Here is a 25,524-nt window from a genome sequence, read left to right as displayed (position 1 = left end):
TAATTCTACACTTAATTCTTGGAACTTTTGGATTGGAACCCCAACTGTGTGAAGCATTTTGAATAAGACCGAAACGTTGCAAAACCAAACAAACACGTGCAAACAGGTCAGCTGTAAGGAACAGATGTTATTCTTTGTAATATTTCACAAAAATCGAGCTGTCTCTCTGTAACAGTCCCCCCCCGATCCTCAGCCGGTTGTGGCTTTGAATGTACCATCGGGCATTCTGTCTCCTGTAGGTCTGATAGCAGACGGCCGAATGATGTCCAGGTTTTTATTTTATTTTTGCACACACCCAGTGGCAAACGGAAGCGTGGGGGCTGGGGCTGGGGGCTCTCGCTCTGCGAACCAAGGATTCTCTTTATTACCTTAACTTGAGTTGAATGTTTTAAATGTTGTCCCCCCCCTCACACTGTGTACCCCAGCAGCTTGACACTAGAATGATTCTGGAATTTCTGAACTCTCCAGCGAGGCCGCGAAATAATAAAACCAAAGTTGCCTGTTTAATAAAGCCAGTTCACTCTTTTGTGTCATTTTTTTGGAAACTCCCGGCGATGTCGTTCTCCACAGGCGCGCAGAAGGAGTTCTGAACCCAGCGGGTAGAGTTAGGAGGAAGACTTGTCTCGGCCTTAGACCTGCAGAGCAGGAAAGGACCCTATGGATCATCCGAGTCCAGCCTTGATCAAGGAGGCCTAGAGGGGGAATCGAACTCCCCACCTCTGGTTCTGCAACCAGAGACCTAAAACACCGAGATACAGACAAGCACCTCCTTCTAAACCAGGGGTGGAACATCGTTGAGCCCGAGAGCGTTCTCTCGGTGAGCAGGGCCAGAGGGTGATGGAGCTCAAAATGCTGCCATATTTTATCTTAAAGATGTTACTTCCTTAACGAAGCTTTAGGAGCAGTGCTTCAACCCTTTGAGATGGGGCCCAAAAGCTGGAGAGACACCAAGTCAGGGTGGCATCTTGGTAGCCCCAGGAAGGCAAGGTTTTGAGGCAACCGAGATCCAGAGACCATCCTGAGGTTGCCTCCCATCTGTCTCTCTCTTGTAATTTAACATCTGGTGGCAGAAAGTGAGGGGAGAGAGTGTGCTCTATCCACCGTTTGCCATTTAAGTGGGATTCTACGTTTGTTGCCACGGAAGGAAAGCCGCATCCTTCACAATTCCAGGTTTGTTACCACGGAAGGAAAGCTGCATCCTTCACAATCTTACGGGTTCGACACATTGGTAACAGGGGAATGTTTCCTGAAAGCCAAAAGTCTGATTGTGTGTTCAGTTGTATGCTTCCGAGAAGCCCTCAGGTACTACACAACGGCCAGCATGGACTGGTGTTTTTCTCCACGTGGTGCCTCCGCTTTCCCCAGGGCTTCTGGCCCCATGGGGCTGTCTTTGTGGGAGTCTTCCGTCTTCAGATGTGGCGCTTAAGATTAGGGGCAAGGTCAGGACTGAGCCGACTGGCAAGCATCTCATCCTTCTCGAGGAACCTCGGCATGAATATCTCAGCCCATGTGGGCACCCAAGCAATACAGTAATGCCTCGCTTAAGAATTACCCCGCATTACAACGAATCCGCTTCACGACGATGTTTTTGCAATTGCGATCGCAAAACAATGTTTTAAATGGGTTTTTTTTTTGCTTTGCGAAGATCGGTTCCCTGCTTCGGGAACCGATTCTTCGCATTACGACGATCAAAACAGCTGGGTGCTCAAAATGGCTCCCCACTGTGCTTAGGGACGGATTCCTCGCTATACAGGCACCGAAAATGGCCACCGTATGAAGGATCTTCGCTGGACGGTGAGTTTTTAGCCCATTGGAACACATTAATCGGGTTTTAATGCGTTTCAATGGGTTTTTTATTTTCGCTTTACAACATTTTCGCTCTACAGCGATTTCGCTGGAACAAATTAACGTTGTTAAACGAGGCACCACTGTATATGGGTTCTTGAAACAGGTCTGACATCACAGGGGAAGGTCAGTTTAGAGGTGGCCCCTTTGGCACATCGCACATGTTTGGGTGTGCCAGCCTTGTTCTCCTACCATGATGGCTGCGGTGGAGAAGGCCCTCTCCAGTGTCCCCACAGAATGCATCTCTGAAGGTGGTGGGACCAAATGATGATCACAACACCTGGGCGGACTTTGAATGGGAGACACAGTCCTTGAGAATACATGAGGGCAAGCTGGGTCTCTTGTTTTTCCTTCTGAGAATATTCTGTCTAAGCTGAATTTGGAAAGGATGGTTTCAAAGAGAGGACTGCCCATTGCAGAATAGGGCCCGCGGGCACCAACCTCAGCTGTCAGTCATTTTTAACCCTATGCTTGACGTGCATATGTAGAATTCCAACGTTCTGAATACAATAGGGCCCCTCTTAGTCCGCTCAGCTTTGACAAAGATGGGAACCTGCTGATCAAGCAACTTCTCCATCCCGCCTGGCGGAAGCTCCGGCTGGAGGCAGGCATTTCTGCCTGGGGGCGGGGGCCACTGTTTGCCCCATTGGGGAGGCCACCGGCTAGACGTCAGACCGGCCTGACCTACCTGGGCTTTTCCTGGTTGCTTCCGGAAAAGGAATACAGAAACCCAACGTCCCTTAAAAATTAAAATATGCATGTGTCAAAGAATCATGGGCGGGGGAATATGCCTGTACAGAAGTATTGGAGTGAATGAATGATCACAAAACACCGGGAAGTCAGCCCCTTTAGAATGCTTCTATCAGAATAGGATTTTTAAATTACTATTTTTAATGAGCTGATCGTTACAACTGATCACCCGGGTAAAATAAATGAATGGGACTAGAAGAGGAGGAAAAACTCAGTGGGTTGGAGAAAGTCGGAGCAGGATGCAAAACAATACCATTAGCGCAGCCCAATCCAAGCCCAAATGGCCGTGTTGACTTCTCAACATCTGGCAAGAGGGCATCAATCAATATCTGGTCCCCTTCCTGTTTGCTGATGCTGGATGGGCTCGTGACCTGTGTTCACAGTTGTCCTGCTGCAGTTTGTCATGAAAGCACCCTCCACTGAAGCTGGTATCTTGGGTTTTTGTGTTTTATAGAGGCAGGACACTTACAGGAAAGGTCAACCTAGATGTGGCTGTAAATACAAAACTTGCTAAAGATTCTTTAATTGTTGTGCTGGCTGGGATATCCCGGGATTCCAGACTAGTAACATTGGCAAGCTCTAATGAACACACATTTAAGATACGGGTTTTGTTTTCGTTTTCAAGTGACGCTTGTTTTTGTTATGTGCCATCAAGTCAGAACCCACTTAGCGCAACCCTAATAGGGCTTTCAGTCCTGATATTTAAGGAGCAGTATTACCAGTGCCGCACCCCAGTGGGTGGTTTACAATTTTAATTATACAGGCTACACATTGCCCCCCCCAGCAAGCTGGGTACTCATTTTACCGACCTCGGAAGGATGGAAGGCTGAGTCAACCTTGAGCCGGCTACCTGGGATTTGAACCCCAGGTCGTGAGCACAGTTTTAGCTGCAGTACAGCGTTTTAACCACTGCGCCACGAGACCTGCTGAGTCATCCTAGCCCTTCACGCTATCCAGTACACCACACTGGGTACCATTTATGGAAGGGTGTTTAATCCTTTCTTCTCCTGCTCCCGTCCTCAAAGAAATGTTTCTACTGAAGCTAACATTTGTGGTTTTTTTGGAGAGGAGCAGGTTGGTTATATATTTTAACAGACATGCATTTTAAAGACCAAGCCTGACCAAGCAAAGTTCAAGGTAGCAAAACCATCACAATGCCAACTAGGAGGCGTTTGAGAGGTATTGAGTTGCACTAGGAGGGAAGCCATTTAAGCCTTTAAAAAAGGACTTGTGTATTAAAGAGGAAGCGATCAATTGCACCCTATGTGGGATAGAGCAGTGGATAGAGTGAGGCCTGGGTTCAAATCCTCCGTCCACCCGAGAAACCCATGGGCATGTATGGTAAAGTATTCCTTAAATATCTCATACACTTTGAAAACTCTACTAGGATGCAAATTCAAGGCACAGAACAAGCAACAAATACAATTAACCTGGTGAGTTTCCATATTCATTGGTTGCAACAAAAACAAGTTCCTGTAAACCAGAGATGGGGGAAAAAGTATGTTCTTGGACTAGAATAATAAGGCCAACATTCATGCTGGCGGGAGCATTCTCAGAGTTTACTCTTGAAAAGTAACATTTCACATCTATGAATCACCCGCACACCCCGCATTTATCATGGCATAACATTTTGTGATGCATCTGTGAAAGCTTACACCACCACCCCCAAAAGGGGTTTAGTCTTTATGTGGTCATACGACCTCCTGTTCTTGTTTCTAAAACCTGAAATTTTGTGCTCAGGGATTAGATCTGGCTAGATAAACCACACACCTGTCTTTACAAAAATCCATCGATAATAATAATAATGTTCTGCCCAGTCAGTTTTGACGTATGGTGATGCTTTTCAGGATTTTCCAAGTAGAGGAAGTGGTTTACCTTTCTCTTCCTCTAGGGGGAGCCCTGGGACTGTGCAGCTGGCCCAAGGCTACCCAGGCTGGCTCCCCCCCCCCAAAAGGCACAGACTACCAAACCACAGAGCTATCCAGCCAGCTTCAAAAAAATCCTTTGCCAGATTATTGCTCTTTTTAAAGAGCGGAGAGACTGAAATTCTTGCCCTGTTCTGGGGTACATGTTATGAAATACAAGGAGCACCCCCAAGATGTTTTTCAGCCTAACATGATTCTCCCCTCCTCACCCCAAGGCCCACTCCATAGTACCAACCCCAACGCATCTTTAAGGCAGAAAATCTCCCCCAAATACTCGCTCCAGTGCTTGGGGGCAGAAAGCAGTCATCAGAAATAAATAACATTATTGGCGGACCTTTGATGATGCATGAAATCCACTGTCTGAAGCTTGGTGCCTCACTGTGCCTCATGCTAGGGCCGGCACTGATCAGACGTTCAAAAAGTGTGAGCTTAAACTTGGCACGACGTCATGTTTACAGTGGGGGCTCTTCTGCTATTTTATAACTTTTTCCAGCTTCGAAGAGAAGTCAGATCAGAGGGATGGTTTAGTTTTAAGACCCAGGAGGAACCTCTTTTTTTAAAATACTAAATCTTTAAGGAGGGGGAAACACTTTTTAAAAAAAGAGAGGCATTCAGCCAATCCTCTGGAGTGCATCCGGATTTTTGTACGCCACTTGGTGTCGTTCCTTGCATTAAAAAAAAACAGAAGCAATCCACCGCTGGACAGCTTTCACGGCCGAAAGCTCATGAAAAGGGGAGAGACAGGAATTAAGCAGCGAGAATCTTTTCCCAGCGAACGAAAAATGTCCATCCGTGTTCACCGACAACTGCACGCCGACACCGGCCTCTTCGAAGAGCCATCTTCTGTCTCCGTTGGATGCTGTCAACTGGATAAATGAGAGAGTGGAAAGATCCGCCTGGTTGATCCTGCCCTGGAAACCCCCCGTGTTGCTCTAAAACATTGCCAAGGGGGCAGCTCACCCCCAGGGAGAGGTCTCCTTTGGAGTCAGGATCAGAGAGAGTCAAGTTGGGCAAGACTTTGAGAGATCCTCCGGTCCAACTCTGTTGGTACCTGAGGATCTTTGGTACCTTAGGAGTCTCAGCTACAGGGAAGAGAGCCGAGGCCCAGACCATGAGGGACCTGAGCATCGGTGTGGGATACCGGCTGGCCTTGTGCACCTGGCTTTTGGCAACTGGACCTCTTCAGGTCACGGAGGGTGGCTGCGCCAACCGTGGGATCCACAAGTGCTGCCCGGGCCGTAATAACGACTGCTCCGACTTCTCTCTCCGGAAAACCCCGTGTTACTGCGACAGCTACTGCGAGAAGACCGGGGACTGTTGTGAGGATTATCACGCCGTTTGTCAAATCTCAGGTGAGTTGCTGCTCTGGGGTGGGAAAGAATGACTCTAGCGCTATGGGAGTCTCTTTGCTGTCAAAAGGTTCGGTTACAGCATGTCCACGTTGCACAGCGATAGGCGTTTAACAGTCACAGCTTGTCTGATGTAGCTCAGAGACGTTTACGAAAACTCTCTGATGAAGAACAGTAAGTCAATGTACAACTTTAGGTGTCTTTCGGATGGGGCTACAACGTTTAAAGAGGACCATTGTGCTCTTTTTATGAATTTTAATATTGCCTTTATTTAATGCTTTTTAAAAATATTGTAATTATTTATTATTATTTTTTGTTTGTTTCTTTTAATACCCTAAGCTGCCTCGGATCCTTTAGGAGAAAGATGGCATATCAATATTTTAAATTCATAAATAAATCATAGTATGGTTGTAAAATGCAGATGAAGTTTGGGACTGAAGTTCTTACAAGATGTCTGTTTTCAGATTATCAGCAGCCTCTTCTGCTTACTGTGTTTTCCCGAAAACAAGACAGGGTCTTATATTAATTTTTGCTCCAAATAAAACACATAAGGGCTTATTTTCAGGGGATGTTTTTTTTTTCATGTACAATCATCTACATTTATTCAAATACAGTCACGTCATCTTCTTCTGCTAGCTGCATAAGGGTGGAGGGTGGGGTTCCACTTAATTAGGGCTTATTTTGGGGTTAGGGCTTATATTACAAGCATCCTGAAAAATCCTACTAGGGCTTATTTTCAGGTTAGGTCTTATTTTTGGGGAAACAGGGTTCTTGAGGGCATGGTAAACCAGCCTTGCTGAATTTTGAAACTCTTTGGTTCTCTGTTCGACGGAGACCCCTTGGAGATCGGCTCCGAATGGTATCACAAGAAAGCTACTATTTGCTATAGAAAAACAGGAATATAGGAATGGCATCTTACAGGAGCTATGGAGTACAGAAGGCTGTAGCAGGGAGTTCTGGGAGTTGTAGTCTGAAAAAAACCTGAACTTTATAAGTTCTTCTTGAAAGAGGGAACTTCTTGTGTGTGATATTGCTTCCCTTTTACTTTCCTGGCTTGGGACCAGGATGGTGGATTGCCCTGGGACCAAAATAGTAGAGCATCTAAAAGCTAAAACCACTGATTCAAGCAGTCCGAGGTCTGTATGGGGGGGGGGGGAGAGAGGAAATTGACTTCCTTAGCTGTGGTGTGTTGAACTCATCCGGAGTCATACCTTGCTCTGGATCCTGCTGTCTGGCTGAGGCCAGATGTCAGGGATGTGAACACACTCTGTTGATGTTACTGGGTCTCTAGCCAAGGCGGAGGGTTTCCCAGTTATTGCTTCACCCGAGGAGCTGGGCTGTTATGTTCCTGTCTTGCTTTTCTTGTGCAAGAGAAAGGTGAGAAGGGAAAACAGCAGCAATGAATTACACCTGACAAACAAAACAGAGGAGATATCTAGCTTAGTTTCAGACACCTGCGGCCCTGCTTGTAACACACTCCCAAACTGCAGTGCTTTTTCCTTTGCGTTCATCCCGTATGCACATTGTTGTTGTGGCCGCCATGTGAGGGGTTGAGCACAATAGCGCACGATGGAAATGTAATGCTTACTCCCATCCCTTTTTTTTAATTTTAGAAAAAGGTGTTTACGCACCTCTTTGGATGTGCGATTTTCATTATAGGGTAAAGCTGTGGTTCTTAACTGGGTTCCCCCAGATGTTCTTGGACTACATCTCCCAGAAATCCTGGCCAGCGCAGCTAATGGTGAAGGCTTTTGGGAGTTGCAGTTGCAGTCCAATAACATCTGGAGACCTAAGTTGGGTTAAAGAGAAAGGAAACACACACCTGTCTGTAGTGTGGATACAGGTGCAGAGGAAGAAAATGGAAGACGTTACAGCGGTTGAGGGAGGAGCGGGGGGGGCAACAGGGGAGGCCCGGAAGGAGAGGACGAAGAACGAACGGGTGGGGGGAAAAAAAGATATTCTTGTATTGTGCACGTCTTCGAAGTATCTGTAAAAAAAAACAAGAGAAAAAAAATCAAATTGGGTGCCATTTTGAACTGGAGTAGGACTTGACGCGGTGCGCGACAACAGGAGTCATGGATGGTTTGATCCAGTTTGTTTTATGTAGTTTCTTGATTTGAAACTTGTTCCCGAAACGTTTACCAGTCCAGACTGCGGGTAGGATGGGGCTGTAGCTGAATGCTGCTCTGTACAAAGATGATTCCTTGCATGAAGAAGCCCAGCTCATCAGGGAGGAGGCTAAGCTAGAAACATCTACTTGGTTAGATGGGTGGTATATCAATCAATCAATCAATCAATCAATCAATCAATCAATCAATCAATCAATCAATCAAATAAATAAATAAATAAATAAATAAATAAATAAATACTTGGTGTCCCACATCTGTTCCTGTCTGTTGTTCTGAGCGCCAGGCCCATTCCCCCAGCCCCTGTTATTTCTCAAACCAACTAAAAACTTGGTGAATAGCCTTGAATGAATGATGAGAGCCTATTTGTCCTCTCATACAAATTCCCACGTTGGCTGTGGCAGTCTGGCTTTGCTGTTTATGGGAGGCAGCCAGGCTGAGTGGTAGGATCTGCTAAAGGCATACATATATGGAAATCAAGATGCATATCGCTCTTCTCACACTGAACATGCCTGTGGAAAGTGAATGAAAAAAGGAGTTGAAATTGGGAAAGCGAATGACCGAAAACAACAGATAGGCTCGTCCTTTGTTTGACGTGGGAGACGAAAGCAGAGGCTGCTCCGTTGGATGGCTCCTGCCACAACTGGCCGAGAGAATCTCTTTCTAAACCAACAAGGTGCAGACCCGCCGTTTCCAGTTTCCTGATTCTTTTATTCGCTGGCCGATGCCATTGCATGACAGCCAGGATGAGACGTGAACAAGCTAATCTCTGGGGAGATTAGGAACGGTTTATTGGCCACTGGGCCCCAGGACCAGACAAATAATGGGACACACAGGGTAACAGAGAGAGGAGGGATTCTCTCAGGAAATTAACTTCTACAAAGTCAGATACTGTAATAGGTCCGTCTGGTTTAGCATGAACCAGGGTGGCCAATTATACCTCAAGAGAAAAGGATACAGATTTGCATACTTTTTTTCACATGCTAATTTATGTGTGGAGATCAGAGTTTGGAGATAGCTAGTTACAACTGGCTAGCGACTTGCCATTCTTTTTGCAGCAACTAAGGCAGAACAGTTACATTGTGAGTGTTACCTAACAGGGAATAGTTTCATGATTTTTACTGTGGAACTGTTTTGGCTATAAGGAGCCTTGTGGGACAGCGGTTAAACTGCAGTACTGCAGTGAAGACCCCACTTGCAACCTGAGTTTAATCCTGGGCTCCGGTAGCCTGTTCAAGATTGACTCAGCTTTCCATCCTTCTGAGGTTGATCAATTGAGTACCCAGCCCCAGTGTGTGTGTGTGCAGGTGGACAATGTGTAGCTTGCATCATTAAACTGTAAACTGCTCACGAAGTGTTTTCAGCGCTATGGGGCAGTACATAAGAACACACTTTGAGTCTTTTTTTGCTGGGTTTTTTTTGGGGGGGAGCCTACCTTTAGCCAAATTTTTGTTACTTTTGATTAATAAAGAATATGGCTTCACAACTTCAGTGTGTTGGATATTATGGACCCGCAGCGTGCAGTGTCCTGATGTTTTAAAAGCTGGGTAAAAGGAACACTTTTAGTTACTTTTTAAGAACAAGAACAAAAGAATTCCGAGGAGTGCTGTCGGTTTTGGTAAGAATCTTCCTGAATGACCTAGAGTCGAGATTCCCAAGGTTGGGTTGCCAAGATGTTCTTGGACTACAATTGTCAGAAATTCTGGCCAAGACCATCTGGGGAAAATGGTTGAGACAAACATCTTAATGTCCTCAGTTTTGGCAATGATCAACAAGGATTCATCATTCACTTGTGACAACACTCCACACCTGTTTGAGAAAAGCTTTTCCCCCATCAAAGAGCTTCATCTATGGGCCAACCCTTCCTCTCATTGCCACAGGGAGTAAGGGAAAGGTCCCGGTGACCTGCCGCTACACCCTCTTTCTCTTTTGCTGGGATTAAAAAAAACACATGGAAGAAAGGGAATGTGTTTCATTACTATAACCTCATTGATTTGCTTTTCTGCTAAAGGGGGAGGGTATTTGCCTGCCTTGCTAGAGATTGCCCATGTAGCTGACTCCCTAGGGCGGCCATTTTGTGACCTTTTGCGATGACACCATAATGGTCCCTCAGAAATCCTAAGGGGGCCGTTGAGGCCAAAGGACTCTCTCTCTCCACCTCTTGCGGGAGATTCAAAACTTGCACCCAAGGGGAGCCTATTTACATCCGTGTTCAGCTCCTACGTCTCCTCGCTCCTGGTGTGGAAATCTGCCCATGAGAGTCTTCTTCAAGCATTCCCGCCTCCCGAAAAGCCAATCTCATTACATGGCCTTCAGGGAAGGGATTGTTCCCGTCCTGATGAACTCAAAAGCTGATGACGGGACTAAGCTCGTCCTAATCCTTCTCAGTCCAACCAAAAACATGGTCCACGCTCTCTTTGAACCCACCCAACAGGGCATCCATCAGTGATGCAGGACAAGTTTGCTCTTGAAGAACGGGACAATACGTGCTGCTTAAAGATACACAGAGTTATTTTCAGCCTGGAGAACAGAAGCAGATGTTGACACATGTGAGATTTCTTCTGAAAGAAGGATTAAGTCTGATGGCTAAAAATAGCATAATTTGGTGGATTGCGTTCTATACCGAGATGGGCCTCTTTGGTGGGGAAATAATGGAAAAACTTTGCTCAAGTTGTTCTTTGTGTGTGTGAGTGTGTGCGTGTGTGCACGCACGCACACACACCCCATATATAATTTTTGAAGTGAAGGCACTCATAAACTAAGTGTGCCAGATCAACAGCAGCCTGCTTCTGAAAACTTGAGATGGGGGGGGGTCAGTGGGTGGGCTTTTTGAAGTCAAGTAGACCGCAGTCTATGAAAGATTTTCCCAAATAAAAATTGATAGTCTTTAAGGCATTTGCTTTCACTTGGGGGGGGGGGCATAAAAGAAAAGTAAAAGGGCAGGATCTCAATCTAGCTGCACAGTAGTGACGGTAATGCAGCGGTTGCCTGCTGTGATTCCTATCTCCTGCACAGGAGGACACCCACAGAAGCAGGAATATGATTTTTTTAAAATAAAAAAGTGGACTTTCTTTGTTGTTTAGTCATTTAGTTGTGTCTGACTCTTCGTGACCCCCGTGCACCAGAGCACGCCAGGCCCTCCTGTCTTCCACTGCCTCCCAGAGTTGGGTCAAAGTCATGTTGTTCGCTTCAATGACACTGTCCAACCATCTCATCCCCTTCTCCTCTTGCCTTCACTCTTTACCAAAATCAGGGCCTTTTCCGGGGAGATTTCTCTTCTTATGAGATGGCCAAAGTATTGGAGCCTCAGCTTCAGGATCTGTCCTTCCAGTGAGTACTTACGGCGGACTACAAACCCCACAATTCTCTATTTTGGGAGACACCTTACAGACATCTAAAATTTGGCTCGCCTGGGAGAAAAACCTCAACTGAAAAGACTTGAGCTAGGCCTAGCTTTGCCCAAGCTTCCTGTTCCTGCCCCAGTGCTAGCTGGGAGCTTTTTTCTTTCTGAGCAGGAAACTAGGAGGAGCGAGACCAAGTTGACGTACCGATTCACTCTCACTCCAGTCTCTTCCTTTCTCCTGGCTTTTTGGTACATCGCCATGATGCAAGTGGAATACAAACAAATGAATAAATAAAACTCCTTCATTGAAGGACCACTGAGACCTGGGGATGTGGAAACGGCGGCTGGCTGGGTGTCAGAATCCACCTCAGAGAAAAAGCAACTTTGCTCCTTCTCCACCGCTTGCTGTGAGATTTCTCTCCCTAGGTGGAGAACTGGAGAGGCATAGCACTGGGCTCAGGCTACTCCAGTCAAAATCAAGTCAAAGCAGATAGAAACCATTTTCTACGTGAAGCTGTGGGGATATTGATTGCAATGGGTCTTCAAGTTTCCTTCCAGTGGGTGATCCACTGAGCCCGTACCATGGAAGCCACTGGGGATCTGAAAGACTTCCATGGACTGACATAATGCACATGAAACACGGCCGGAGAAATTATTCCTTCTCCTTTAATCAGAGAGTTTACCCTAAAATGGCCTCTAGTTGGGGGGTTGGAATATTTTGTGATTTTGTCTTATTTTGTATAAGTAAGGGCCGGTGCTGTCTAACTTCTTGAACAAATAAAGAAACCACCAGCAGGTTCTTGATTGCGAACCGTGTGGAGACGGCACGTTCTCTGTGCAGGGGAGGCTGTTTTGACAACAGGCGGAGATGGGGAAGGGTGGTGGGGAGAGAAATTGGGTGGGAACAGGATTCTGATCAACCCTGTGGGACGTGATTTCTTGAAGCGGGGGCTGGCGAGACAGCCCAGTGGGGGGAAACGCTCTGAGAAGACAACAGGATGCAGTGAAACAGAAAGAAGAGCAAGTTAAAATGTTTTGCCAACGGAGACAACCGGCTTATTCACCAGGCAGGCCGCCCGCATCTCTTTGGCTGCCTTGAAGTCATCCGACGTCCAACGTCATCTCGTTAGGAGTGGCGTCCATTGGATTCAGGAATGAGTCACGGACTGAGGAAGGCAGAAGGGAAGAAGAGGAGACCTGGGACACATTGCACAACAACATCCATTTGGGGTGGTGGCCACGTATCCTCTTTTATAGGGGACAGTCCTCTGCTTGAAGGACTAGGAAGGAAGTCCTCGTCTGTCTGAAGGTCTTATCTCTTTGAAGAGCTCTCCGGTCTAGAGCTGATTGACAGCACAAGAGTCTTTTCTATAAGGAGGGAAACTGTAGGCTTCAAAATGCCTTATCCTCAGTTAGAATCACTTGGCTGGCAGACTCAACAAGTGTAGAGGTCATAAATTCCTATGTTCAGGTGTGATGGGTTGTAATTTGGTTTATGACAATCATTTTGAATTTGACAACTCTGACTATAACATGTGTAATTTTGTGCAAATTGGTGTCTCCTTTGTCATTTGTTTTCGAGGCAGGGGGGTTGATGCCTGGCCTTTGTTTTGATGATGTGTTAATGGCTATCTTAGTTGTGCAACATCACTGATCATTTCCCCCCACTCTCCTCCCCTTTCCCCACCCCCTTTCTCCTCCCACTTCACACCTCTCTTCCTCTCTCGACCATCATTCATTCGTCCCCTGTTGACACACGTGTCTCTTCTGCTCTCGGACGACGGGACGGGACCTCCTTTGACTTTTCTTTGCCTCTCGTTGTGGTCTACCTCATTTCTAGCAGCGGTTGACTGTGTGGTCGGTCCCTGGGGAGCATGGAGCGAATGCAGCTCTTTCTGTGGCCCTGGCAGCAAAGAACGGACGCGGCAGGTCACCCTTCCACCTCGAAATGGAGGAACACCCTGTCCGGACCTCAGGCAGAGAAGAGGGTGCTTAGGTGATAATCCAGTCTGTGAGACAGCCAAAGGTAAAGTGGTGTAGATTTGTGGTCAACAAGATAAAAGTTGATTCAGAGACCAAGTTGAGATTACAGTATGAACGGTTTATAGGAATGTTAAGAAATCTCAGTAATGTTCCATTTTCTTTCCGACAGATGTGTAAGATTTCTCACCTCCAGAGCAAGAGTGAGATCAGTGCTTTTTTCTCTCTGTATTATACTTCCCCAGTTTTTGCACATTTTTCTGCCCCTTTGTGACGTTTCCTTTTGTGAAACGAAATGAGTATACACATGTCTGCTCATATACAAATGTGCAAAACGAGGACAGAAGAATGCATCGATGGATGAAAAAGATACAAGCAAACAACCCAGTGCTTCGAATTTTTAAAAGTCTGTTCAAGAAAGCAACCGCTGTTCCAGTTTTGTGCAGCTATGACTCAGAACAAAACTTCACCATCTTTCCAGAGAAGAGACCAAGATTTGGTACCCCCAAAGGGCAGTGATGCCCATCAGACAGTGGCCTTGATGGATGGGGATAATGGAGTCATGATTCAACATACCTAGAGGTCTCCAGGAAGAGGAAGGATCATTTAAACCAGTGGTTCTTAACCTTTTTGAAAGAAACGCCCCCTTGAGCCATTGAGGAAGTTATCATCGCCCCCCTCCCCGCGGTGATGATATCTATCTATCTATCTATCTATCTATCTATCTATCTATCTATCTATCTATCTATCTATCTATCTATCTATCTATCTATCTATCTATCTATCTATCTATCTATCTATCTATCTATCTATCTATCTATCTATTTATTTATTTAAGACACTTAAATCCAATGACCCCTGAAAACAAAATTAAATTCCAAGAAAATGAAATGCCCCCCAAAAAGTAACATTTAATGATTTAGTTGCAAATGAATTTTAAGACGCAAAAAGAAATATAAAAAGGGCATAAAAACAAATGCAGGAACTAAAAATTTCAAGACAAAAAGTCTGAAACTAAATTAAAATTGGAGGAAAATATATATTCATGCACACTGTAAAAAGGCTGCAGCCATCTTCACAGGTTTGGCTTGCTCCAGCGCCCCCCTACCGCCCCCTTCTGCTCCAGCGCCCCCACGCCGCCCCTTTTTGTTCTACCACCCCCCTGAAAAATGAAATCGCTCCCTGGGGGGCATTATCGCCCACGTTAAGAACCACTGATTTAAACTATGCTTTACAACAGCCACTCTCAATAGGGGGCCAACTTGAAGGGCTTGCAGTAGTTTGGGACTACAAATCACATCCTTCCTCACTCTTGGTCAAGCTGGACAGAATAATGGGGTTGGACGGGGCCTCTAAGGCCTTTGAGTCCAACCGTCTGCTCTAGGCAGGAATCCAAATCCAAAAAGATTGGTCAAATGTTTGTCCAATTTTCTCTTGAATGCCTCCAGCCTTGGAGCACTCACCATCCCTCGAGGTCATTAGGTCCTCTTTTGTCGTACTACTCTAACAGTCGAGGCATTTTTCCTGATAGTCTGGCTTCCTGCAGCTTGAGGTTTGGCTGGAGGGGCCACCTTCTTGTCTTGTCTTTTCCCAAGCGGTCCTTGGTGTCCACTCTCCTTTCCTTCCCTCAGAGTGAATTGTTTGTTTTTAACAGATCACAGAGGGAGAAGACCCTTGACGGATTGAGAAAGTAGACGAGCAGCAGGCCGGCTAGATGGCACAGTCTAGCAGGAAGTCCACCTCCAGTGGTCAACTCTATCCTGCTCTTTGCCCAGGGGTTGGTGGTTCTAATAGAATCACCCACCTATTTTTGGGTGGCGTCAACCTGAGCAGCTGGAATTATGTCTTTCCCTTCGTTCTGCAATTTTGGGGTGCCTGTGATGCCACTGCATTGTCTATGAGCATGTGTGCCCTGAAAGCCTTCGATCAGTAATAATCTGCCATGGCCAGTGGTATCATTCCTACCATGAAGGCTGGGTTGCACAACCAGGTTCCAGACGGTATTAATCATCAAGATTAAACAGTGATTGTTCGAGAGATTTAGATCTCTCAAGATTTCACGGCATTAGAGCAAGTGTTTTCATGTTAAGAAAGCGCGTAATTGAAATATGCCAATGTTCTTAACAGAAAGTGGGGTGTGAATTGTCTTAGCATCGGTTGAACAGGTTTCTTTCAGGTCAACATAAAAGCCAATTGATTTTCATAAATATGTATAATACAGTGGTGCCTCGCGTAACGAGCACACTGTATAATGATGAATTCGCATAGCGATCCCTTTTTTGGGATTGCTAATGCGAAGGCATCCCAACCGCCGCAATGGGCAAAACTTGCATTGCGACGCCCGCGGATCAGCTGTTCGGCGGTTTCAAAATGGCCACTGGACGCCCAAAATGGCCACGCGCAGCATTTTCGCGCCCTGCCCTTGCTTACCGAGGGCGCGAAAATGGCTGCGGATGGGGAAAACTTCGCTTAACTGTGAGTACAGAAGCCATTGGAACGCATTAAACTAAGTTTAATGTGTTCCAATGGCATTTTCCATCCCGTTTAGCGATGTTTTCTTATAGCGATGGTTAATCCGGAACAGATTAACCTCGCTATGTGGGACACCACTGTACGTCTCACAGATCTTAGCTGACAGCCAAGCATCCTATAAATGGACGGCACTCCTAAGGATAGTTTAATGGATTTCCTGCATTGAAAAAAGAGCACATTGTTCTGTCTATATGCTGTCAACTGAGTGTCTTTCTGAATAATTGTTAGTTTGCTCTCAGTTCTGATTGTATGCATTGGAATACTGGAGTGTGTTTTTATCATTCAGTTAATAAGAATGTTGCTTTTTTTTTTTTTAAACAGAAGTGGCTAAGATTCTGCCTGATTCTTTTAAAAGGGACTTTAAGGATCCTTGGAGAAGACCTTACATGTTAATGACAGAGAAGATGCCAAGGTAGGCATGGGTGAACATCGAACCCAGTGGAGGCTTCTGGGGAATACATAGGATATTTCTGATGTTCTTTGCAATCCCTAGCACAAACGTCTGTGTGGACAAATATTCATAGAATGGAAAAGTTGCCTTTTAGATTATACGTACCAAAATCTCCCAGCTAGCATGTCCAGGGGAACGCTGTTTTACTGGTGGAATAGCTTTGAATGTGAATAGATGTTAGGTGAAGATCCATGCAAAAATCATCCTAGCTTCTTCTTTTTTTACTTTCAGTCCAGGGTTGGTTTTATTTAAAATTGCTTCAAAGCTAAAAAGTATTCTTCCAGCATTTTTCAAACTAAATTCTTCTACATATACTATTGGGATATCGTGATATTGTAATGTAACAATAGTTTTGGAGTGGAACTACAGTACATTGCTGACTAGGAGAATCTGGGAACTATCATCAAGAAATGAGAACTTGTGGTTCTGCTTTCTTATCTATCACTCTGGATCGGGTTATAGAGGAGGCAAAGAAGAGGCTAAACTGAAAATCAAGGTCTTGTTTCATCTTAAGATCCTGTCTGATCCCATTCCCCCCCCCCCCACTTTGGGCAAATGGAATTTTAAGTACAGTGGTGCCTCGCTAGACAGTTACCCTGCATGACAGTTTTTTCGCTAGACATTGACTTTTTGCGATCGCTGTAGTGATTCGCAAAACAGTGATTCCTATGGGGGAATTTCACTGGACAATGTTTGGTCCCTGCTTCGCATACCGATTTTCACTAGACGATGATTTTGACAGCTCCCTCTGCGCTCGCAAAACAGGTGTTTTCGGGACTTAAGCTTCTCAAGACAGCAATTTAAACAGCTGATCGGAGGTTCGCAAAGCGGCTTTCCTATGGCCGATCTTTGCTAGACAACGATGATTCTTCCCCATTGGAACGCATTAAATAGGTTTCAATGCATTCCAATGGGGAAATGCTTTTCGCTAGACGATGATTTCGCTAAACAGTGATTTCAGTGGAATAGATTATCATCGTCTAGCGAGGCACCACTGTAGGATTATTAGTGGATCATTTGGGAACGGAATTTCTAAGAAAAAGCACAAACACATAAAAAGAAAAACGAAATAAGAGATGGGAAGAATGAGGGCATGCATGCTATCTTAACCTTCTCTGGATAGGTGAAATGAAACTTGACCCCCTCCTTCAACCGTGGTGGAAAGAAAGGGGATTGGAAGCCATGTGCTTAGCAATAGAGGTGGCCTTTGCAACCATGTGCCTTTGCAGACAGTGGAAGCATTCATTGCCTGGCTGCTGTCCCATGCTTCAGGACACAAATTTGGTCCAACTCTCCAGCAGAAGAAATAAAAATGCCATTGCAGGGGTTGATTTAGAAGCAGTTGTTTGGCAAAGAAGAAATTAGGTGACTGGGGGAAATGACTGTGAGAAAACCAAGTTCTTCCTTTTGATTAATCTTCATTGTCACCATCTGAGAACAGCAGAGCTGGAAGGGACCCTCTCGATCATCGAGTCTGGCCCCTGTCAAGGAGGCACCGTGGGAGAATTGAACTCTCAAACTCTAGCTCTGCAGCCAGAGATCTAAACCATTGAGCACTTCAGTCCATCATCTTTATCACTGCTTTCAGCCATAAATCTATACTTCAGAGTATGACGTCTTGTTATGTTTTTATCCATTGTGTAAAACACACAGTACAGTGGTGCCCCGCAAGACGATGTTAATTCGTTCGGTGAAAATCGCTGTTTTGCGAAAACATCGTCTTGTGAAATGCAGTTCCCCATTGGAATGCATTGAAATCTGTTTCAATGGGGACAAATCATTGTCGTTTTGCGAAAATCGCCCATAGAGAAACTGTTTTGTGAAGTGCCAATCAGCTGTTAAAATTGCTGTCTTGCGAAAAACGGTCCCGAAAACACCCATTTTGTGAGCCGCGGACCTAGCTGTCAAAATTGTCATCTTGCGAAAATTGGTCCCGAAAAAAAAGTCTTGTGAAGCACGACCCGAAACATTGTATAGCAAAAATCGCCATAGGAAACACTGTTTTGTGAAGCACTGTAGCGATCGCAAAAACTCGTGCGGATTTGTCGTTTTGCAAGGTAATCGTCTAGCGGGGCACCACTGTATCAAGTTCAGGTCACACTATGTACCTCTAACAGAGGCAGGCTAATAATGGGGGCCCCTTGACCACCATGGGCTGCCCCACCCCTTCCACTGAAATGAGAACTGGCCAAAAGTGGCCACCTGGCTTCAGAAATACCGCATTTCTGCCTTCAAATAAAAACAAGATGCACAGGGGGGCTGTGCATCATGTTTTCAAGGCCCCTTGTTTTTCTCAGAGCACCACGTACTGTGTTTTATTAATACATGCTCCGTTCTACACCCATTTCTGTTTGTAAAGAAGGATTATCTAAGGCCAGGCCGGCTTTATCTTCCTGCTCCACTTCACATCGAGGGCTTCCTTTCAAGAAGTGCCAATACTTTTCCTAGGTTTATTCTTTTGGAGGAAAAGAAACGGAGCTGAACCAAGGCGAACGCAGAACCGTTTGTCCACGGCAGTGTCCTCCCTGCTGATGTTCTGCTGCTTTTCGCTGGCTGCTGTGTTCTCTCGCCATGTCGTGCCAGCAGATTCTGGACTAATTAGGGTGTAAGTAAGCAGGCTTTTGGCACCGAGCGGGGTCGGAACGTCGGTGTTACTGGGAAACGACAAAGAGGCTTCTTGACGTCAATGTTCGTGCTTTGCTCATGGAGCCGGGCCACTCGACAGCTGGCAAACAAAGGCTTCTTCCTGGGCTTTTGCTCTGAAGCTGCGAGGAAGAAATGTGTTTATCCAACTACAAAAAAGCTCATCTAAATGTCTGGCTGTGCAGAGTTAGGGGCCCTTAACCTAGAGAGGAGTGAACTCATCGACTTCTGTTCATCTCTCTCTTTTTTCCTTTCCCCCCCAGAGTTCCATTCATTCATTTCTGCACCCATTTGTGTGTTGTTGTTGTTTCAAATCTTCATGTTATTTATTTGGATTTTTGTACCCATCTTTTAAGAGATACCTGTTTTTCATACGCACTTTGGCTGCGCATATACCGTATTTTTCCATGTATAAGACAATACTTTTTCCTTAAATAATTTGAGGGGGGAAATGAGGGTTGTTTTATACATGGAAGGCAGATCTTTACCACCACCTGTTGTGAAGGCACGGGGCTTAGCAAAAAGGGAGCCCTTTTTTATCCCTGCTTTTTCTAATTAGGGGTTAGAAAAAGGGGGTTCATCTTATACTTTGGATCGTCCTATATACAGAAAAAATACGGTACAGTGGTGCCTTGCATTACGATGTCAGTTCATTCCAGTGAAATCGCTGTAGAATGAAAATGTCGTAATGCGAAAATAAAAAGCTCATTGAAACGCACTGAAACCCCTTCAATGCATTCCAATGGGCTGGAAACACACCGTCCAGCGAAGATCCTCCATAGGGCGGCCATTTTCGGTGCCTGTACAGCGAGGAATCTGTCCCAGAAAACAGCGGGGAGCCATTTTATTTACCCGGCGGCCATTTTGAAACTGCCGATCAGCTGGAGGAAAATCGTTGTTTTGCGAAGAATCGGTTCCTGAAGCAGGGAACCAATCATCGCAAAGCAAAAAAAAAAAATTCAGTTCATCGTTTTGCGATCGCAGAAAGATCGTCGTAATGTGGTTTTATTGTAATACGGGGCAATCGTAATGCGAGGCACCACTGTACTTTTGTTCAACAATTTCTTTGCCGAATTCTTTCTTCATACAACTGTATCTTTTCTGAGTGTCCTGGGTCCAGGAGACCCCTTTTATAAAATGACAAGTGTGATCACTAGCTACAGTATGTGCAGAAGCAAAAATTTAATATTCATTTTGTTCTGGAATAGAGATGGGCCAGAACTGCTGGTTCGGCAGTTCGTGCGGGGTTATTTATTGGCCAAATGGGTGTTTGGTGCTTAAGAAGCCTCATCTCTCTGGCGGGGGCCAACTCAGAGACGGCATCCTATTTTCCCTGCCCCACCTCTGCAAGGCATGACCTCTGAGTGGGCATCCTTGAAAGAGGAAGGGCTTGGAAGGGCTGAATACCTGCTCAGCTGGTAAACGAACTAGTGTGAACCACTGAACTGGAAGTTCGTGCCCATGTCTATTTGGGAGGTTTTTTTGGGGGGGGGGGGTTCCTCCTCTGGTTTTGGATTCTTTCAGCGACAGGCCTTTTTTGTAAGCCTGAAAGTACACAGATCTTCCAGGGGTTTTCCAGTTCAGATTTTCCATCCTGGTTTCTGATGCTGGGCCCAACCGAACCCTACAACATTCTCAAATATAGTCTTAAAAAAAGCAGGGGCAAGTCAACAGACATTCATTGAATCCAAAGCTGGGCAATGACAACAGTACATTAAAAAGAAGCAGCCGTCGTCCACAGACCTATACAGGCATTAAGGTTATTTGAAAAACACTTTTATCATCCTATCACTATCTTCATCATTGTCATCGATTCATCAGCAAGAAACAGTGCAGATGAGAAAGGGAAACCCATCATCACAATCAAGATGAGCACACGCGCTCACTAAGGAGAATTTTATCAAACCCTCCTGGAAATAGGTGGGGACCGGAGAGATACCTGTCCCTCCTACCACTTTGATCGCTTCAGTCCGGAAGCGCAGGCCGTAGTCCACCAGGCGAAGGGAGGGCCGACAAACTCTGAAGAATAATGGAAATGAGGCGCAGTCCCTTCATACATCAGTGAAACAAAAGAGCCAAAAGACGCAGGATAATCGAAAATACAAAAGAAATCCATAATCTTCATTAACTACTCTTTCAGAATCCCGAATCTTTCGTATTGCAGAGGTTCTCTTTCAGCAAACCGTAAAAGACTCTGAAAAAACAAAAGGAAGGGTCTCTGGGGTTTCTCTCCTTCAGGGTAACCGGAAGGTTCCACCTCTAGCGATTGCTTCTCATTTTTAAAAACAAAACTTGAATCTAAATCAACTCCTTTCCCACCCCCCCACCCCCCCGGGCAAAACCTGGGGAAATGCCTCCAGTACCCCATACACAGAAGGTGTGGCAGTGGCTTTTAAGTAGAAAAACGAAATGAGTGAAGAAGAAAATCCGAGGAGTGTCACAGAGCTGTGTTTGGGCTTCTGGTGGTGGGGACACAGGTTAAACCTCTAAGAATGCTGTTTGGGAATAAACAGGAAACCACAGAACCGAGAAGCTTTAGGTAAAGAACGCCATTAGAAATGCAGAACCAACATGTCTTGGTCATTCTGTCAGGGCTTGATGCACGGCCTGTATTATAAACAGAGCGAATAACAAGCACAGTTTCTACTTAAATTGTGGCCCTTATTGGCCAAAACCCTGTTTACGATTTATGCTTGCCTTGAGAGGAAATTGTGTGAGTCCTGCCGGGGAATTGTCATTTGTTCAAAGGTTGCTGGTTGCATTCTTGGGTGTGTGCCTGATGACCAGCACATTGTTAACAAGTCACCACCACCACATATACATGATTTCCCTTATACCAGCATAAGATTTTGGCCATTACAGTGGTGCCTCGCAAGACAAATGCCTTGCAGGACGACAAACTCGCAAGACAAATGGTTTTGGCAATGGGGGGTTGATGACTCGCAAGAGAAATGTTCCTATGGCCGTGATTCGCAAGACGAATGTTTTCCGTTTTTTTGTTCCTGCCTCGTGTTTGCTGATTTTTAAATGTTTTTTCTATGATGTTTAAAAAGTTAAAGTCTTTTGATTGAAATTTCTGAAATCATCTGCACAATATGTATGTCTTTAAAGAGCACTTAATAAACCCTTTGTAAACCAAATCTGACTTTGTTCTGACTTTTTTGCCCATAGGAATGCATTAATTAGATTTCAATGCATTCCTAAGGGAAAACGCATTCTGCAAGACGAATTTTTCGCAAGACAACATTAACCGTGGAACAAATTAAATTCGTCTTGCAAGGCACCGCTATACTTGCTTCTACTATGGTATCTAAGGATAAATTGATTATATACCTTCAACATGGTAGGGAGCTTCTGATCAAAGGAAGGGTGCCCCTTCAACCCACCATGCGCAGAACGATCATCATTCTATGGCCTGTTGTTTCTTGGTGGATCCATGCTGGTGCCAACTCTGTTGGCACTTGCCAGTTGAGCCTGCTGTCTGACTGTAGTGATTTTGTACAATGTGCCTTACAGCTGTGGACGTGATCACGGCCTTGCTGTGTTTTTCAGTTACTGCATCTACTTCCGTCTGAAGCAGGCAAGTGTGGCCTGCCATCTGCACCTCTGGAGCCGCCAACTGGTGAGAGACAGGCGTGTCTGTGTGGAGTGCCAAAGCGGTGCCATGAGCAGCAGCAAACGATGCCAAGGGGATGGCCTGCGAGGATCCAGGTGGGTGGCTGGGATGTCATGTCCCCTGTATGCTGTCATTTCCCTGAATGGCTACTGGATCCAGAGCATCTTCTAAAAAACTCACTCCAATTACTCATGTTGTATCCCTTGCTTAATCATTGCATATCATCTCCCCCCCTCCACTCCATTATATTAAAAACTTTCCAAAATCCCCTTATCACACTTTTGGGGCGTTCTTCATATTATATTCCAAGAAAAAAAAACTGGCTTCCCAGAGATCTTGGATCAGAACTGCCCATCATCACCAATTCATGGAAGTAATTCCGAGACTGCTTGAAAGGGGAAAAGGGACAGTTTTCCAAAGTTTTCTCTATATGTACAAATAGACAATGGGAACTTTGTACGTCTTCCTTCAACAAAGCTGGAGTTAGCGGCATTGGACCCCCGTGTCCTTCAAAATTCATGTGTTATGGCCCCTGAAACATAACTACAAAGCATAAATAGTTGATTAACTAAGGCACGCACACACGCACACACACACGCGCACACACACACACACACACACACACACACACACACACACACACACACACAGAGACAGAGAGAGAGAGAGAGGGAGAGAACAGATGAGTTTACTATACTAAGTGTACACCATGCCCCAGAACCCTCATCAATGGCCACATGGAACTGCCATGCCAGGAGAGGGATGCTAGCTTTGTTGTTGCCATTAGACTGGCTATTTAGCAACACAGCATTTGCTGAACATTTATTTATCTATTGAAATGCTTATTTACTTATTGGAACATTTATTTATTTATTTATTTTGAAAAAAGTCCATGCCTAATCAAAGCCAGTTCAAACCTGTGCAATTCAAGGGAGAAATGTCATCTGCTGGAGTTTGTTGGAATTGTTTTGATTTTATATCAGTTTTTAATCTGTTCTCTTTTTTTGTCTGCGCAGAGATGATCTAGCGCTAAACCAATGCACCAATGGAGTGATATAGTGATCCAGCGTTAGATCCCTCTATCCCGAAACAGTGTGTTTCAACTTACTATGTTGCCAGAACACCACCCTAGGCCATGCCCCCCTCACTCCTTTTGTTGAACAAAAGCAAACGATCACACAGGCAAAACACCATTCAAATCAAGGTTCTTAGAAAAAAAAAGTCTTCAAGGCCTTTTGGTGGCAGCGAGGGAGTCCAGATTGGAAGGGGGAAAGGACAGACTGATTTGCATTGACCTTTACGTCGTATGGTCGTTGAAAAACACTTTTTCTCGAGCGAATTGCGAAGTATTTTCCAGTGCAGTTAAATGTTGAGGGATGATTCCTACTCAGCTGAAACTTGCAAGAGCAGTGCTTGAGAGCATTCAGCTACGGGAATCCTGTCCTCTCTGTTTTGATTGGCAGTTTCCTTTTCTCTGGAGATTCATTTCCTGTCTTGGGATGCTCAGGTAACGGGATGAACCAGGAAAAGTAACCCACTGTATTTCTTTTTTTGCCTTCCCCACCTTTAGAACATTCTGGACCGCAGCTTCTATCGCTGGCTGCCAGGGATCCTGGGTGCAAGAGGCTTCACAAGAGAACTGTGTGTGCCCTCCATTTTCCTTCATCTTTGTGTGACCTTCCACCATGTTGGCTGACAATCATGACAGAAAGAGAGAGAAAGAGAGAGAGAGAGAGAAGGATGCACACCAACCACAAATCTTGATTTTGCTAAATAACAGGCTGAAAAAGCAAAGGGGGACATGAATGCAAATCGTATGTCGCTTTATACTTCACACTTATTATAAATCCGTGTCTTATTCACCTGGGTCAATACACACGCACACACACACACATTTTATATTGACACCCTAACTATATAATCTTTCAAGCACAAGCATTTTCTTCTTTGAACAACAGAAAACAACAAAGTGCATACCTCTGGGGGAAAAATTCCACCTACCACCATTAAAACTGAAGACAATGTATGTTTGTGTTTTCTGATCTATCACATATTTTTATCTAGGTGAAGGAGTAAACAGTAGCTTCCTGCTTTTTTGTGACCCTGAACAGAAAATGGAAGATGTGATCATTTAGGTGTATCCACAAACCTCCAAATATGTCCAACGTCATGAGCGTCGCTCAAAGGTGACAGGAAGAAATGTCACTAAATTGCTCGTTTTTGGTGGACTTCCAAGAGCTCATTAAGGTCCACAAGAATTCTTGCCTTCAGTGCGAGAATGAGACAAGAGATGCTTTTCCCTGTCAAAGTTTATCTGCAATTTGTGCAAAAGTAGTGCTTTTTTCTGTTGTGAAGCACAGTGTGTGTGTGCGTGCACACACACACAAACACACACACACACACAAACAGAGCAAGCACAAAAGGACAGCTGATCAAAAAGACACAAACAACCAATCTGATGATGGGAGTTTTTAAAATTCCAGGCAATGAGGCTGCAACTTGTCCGTTAGCAGGTGAGTTGTGAAACACCAACAACAAAATTAGTCTCACAAATGCGAAAGCTCTAGTTGAAACCACAGCTGAAGATCTTGCCATCTCATAGGCAAGGAGAAAATGTTGCCGTTTCTCGAAAGCTTATCAAGCCAGTGTTTATATCTCTATTGTCAAATACAAAACAAAATAAGGGAAAGAAACACACACACACACACATACACAGACAATAGGAGACCAACAGGAGCAGAAAATCCACTGGTAAAGCGAAATGCTGCAGAACCTTTCCTAAAAGGCTATCATGAGCAACAACAACAGTGACAAGTGGTTTGATTTGCAGCTTATCTTACAGTTCAATTCGCTTTAGTCATCATACAGGGGTCTCAGATGGATTTGAAACCAATGTCCATACTGGCTGCTCAATATGATCCACATTTCAGTCTACAGCCCTTCCTTCCTTCCTTCCTTCCTTCC

General features: G+C 45.1%; 2 protein-coding genes across 3 annotated transcripts in view; one reads left to right on the top strand and one right to left on the bottom strand.

Annotated features, from left to right (window-relative positions):
* LOC144584783 (uncharacterized) overlaps positions 1-25,524 on the bottom strand; it is a 205,507-nt gene that overhangs the window by 107,488 nt on the left and 72,495 nt on the right. The gene's annotated exons all lie outside the window — the stretch shown is intronic.
* LOC110090731 (somatomedin-B and thrombospondin type-1 domain-containing protein) lies at positions 5,098-24,586 on the top strand. 2 transcript variants are annotated; one of them, XM_020814501.3, is made up of 5 exons: positions 5,098-5,872; positions 13,182-13,364; positions 16,172-16,262; positions 22,497-22,655; positions 24,131-24,586. In XM_020814501.3, the coding sequence occupies exons 1-5, from the start codon at positions 5,632-5,634 to the stop codon at positions 24,234-24,236; spliced, it is 780 nt and encodes a 259-aa protein (XP_020670160.3). In that variant the 5' UTR covers positions 5,098-5,631; the 3' UTR covers positions 24,237-24,586. The 2 variants fall into 2 exon arrangements, with proteins under 2 accessions (XP_020670160.3, XP_020670159.3); XM_020814500.3 differs by having other exon boundaries at positions 13,179-13,364.

The sequence above is a fragment of the Pogona vitticeps genome, chromosome 14, assembly GCF_051106095.1.
Source record: "Pogona vitticeps strain Pit_001003342236 chromosome 14, PviZW2.1, whole genome shotgun sequence".
Classification (NCBI taxonomy): Eukaryota; Metazoa; Chordata; class Lepidosauria; order Squamata; family Agamidae; genus Pogona; species Pogona vitticeps.
This window is presented reverse-complemented; position numbering and strand designations above follow the sequence as displayed.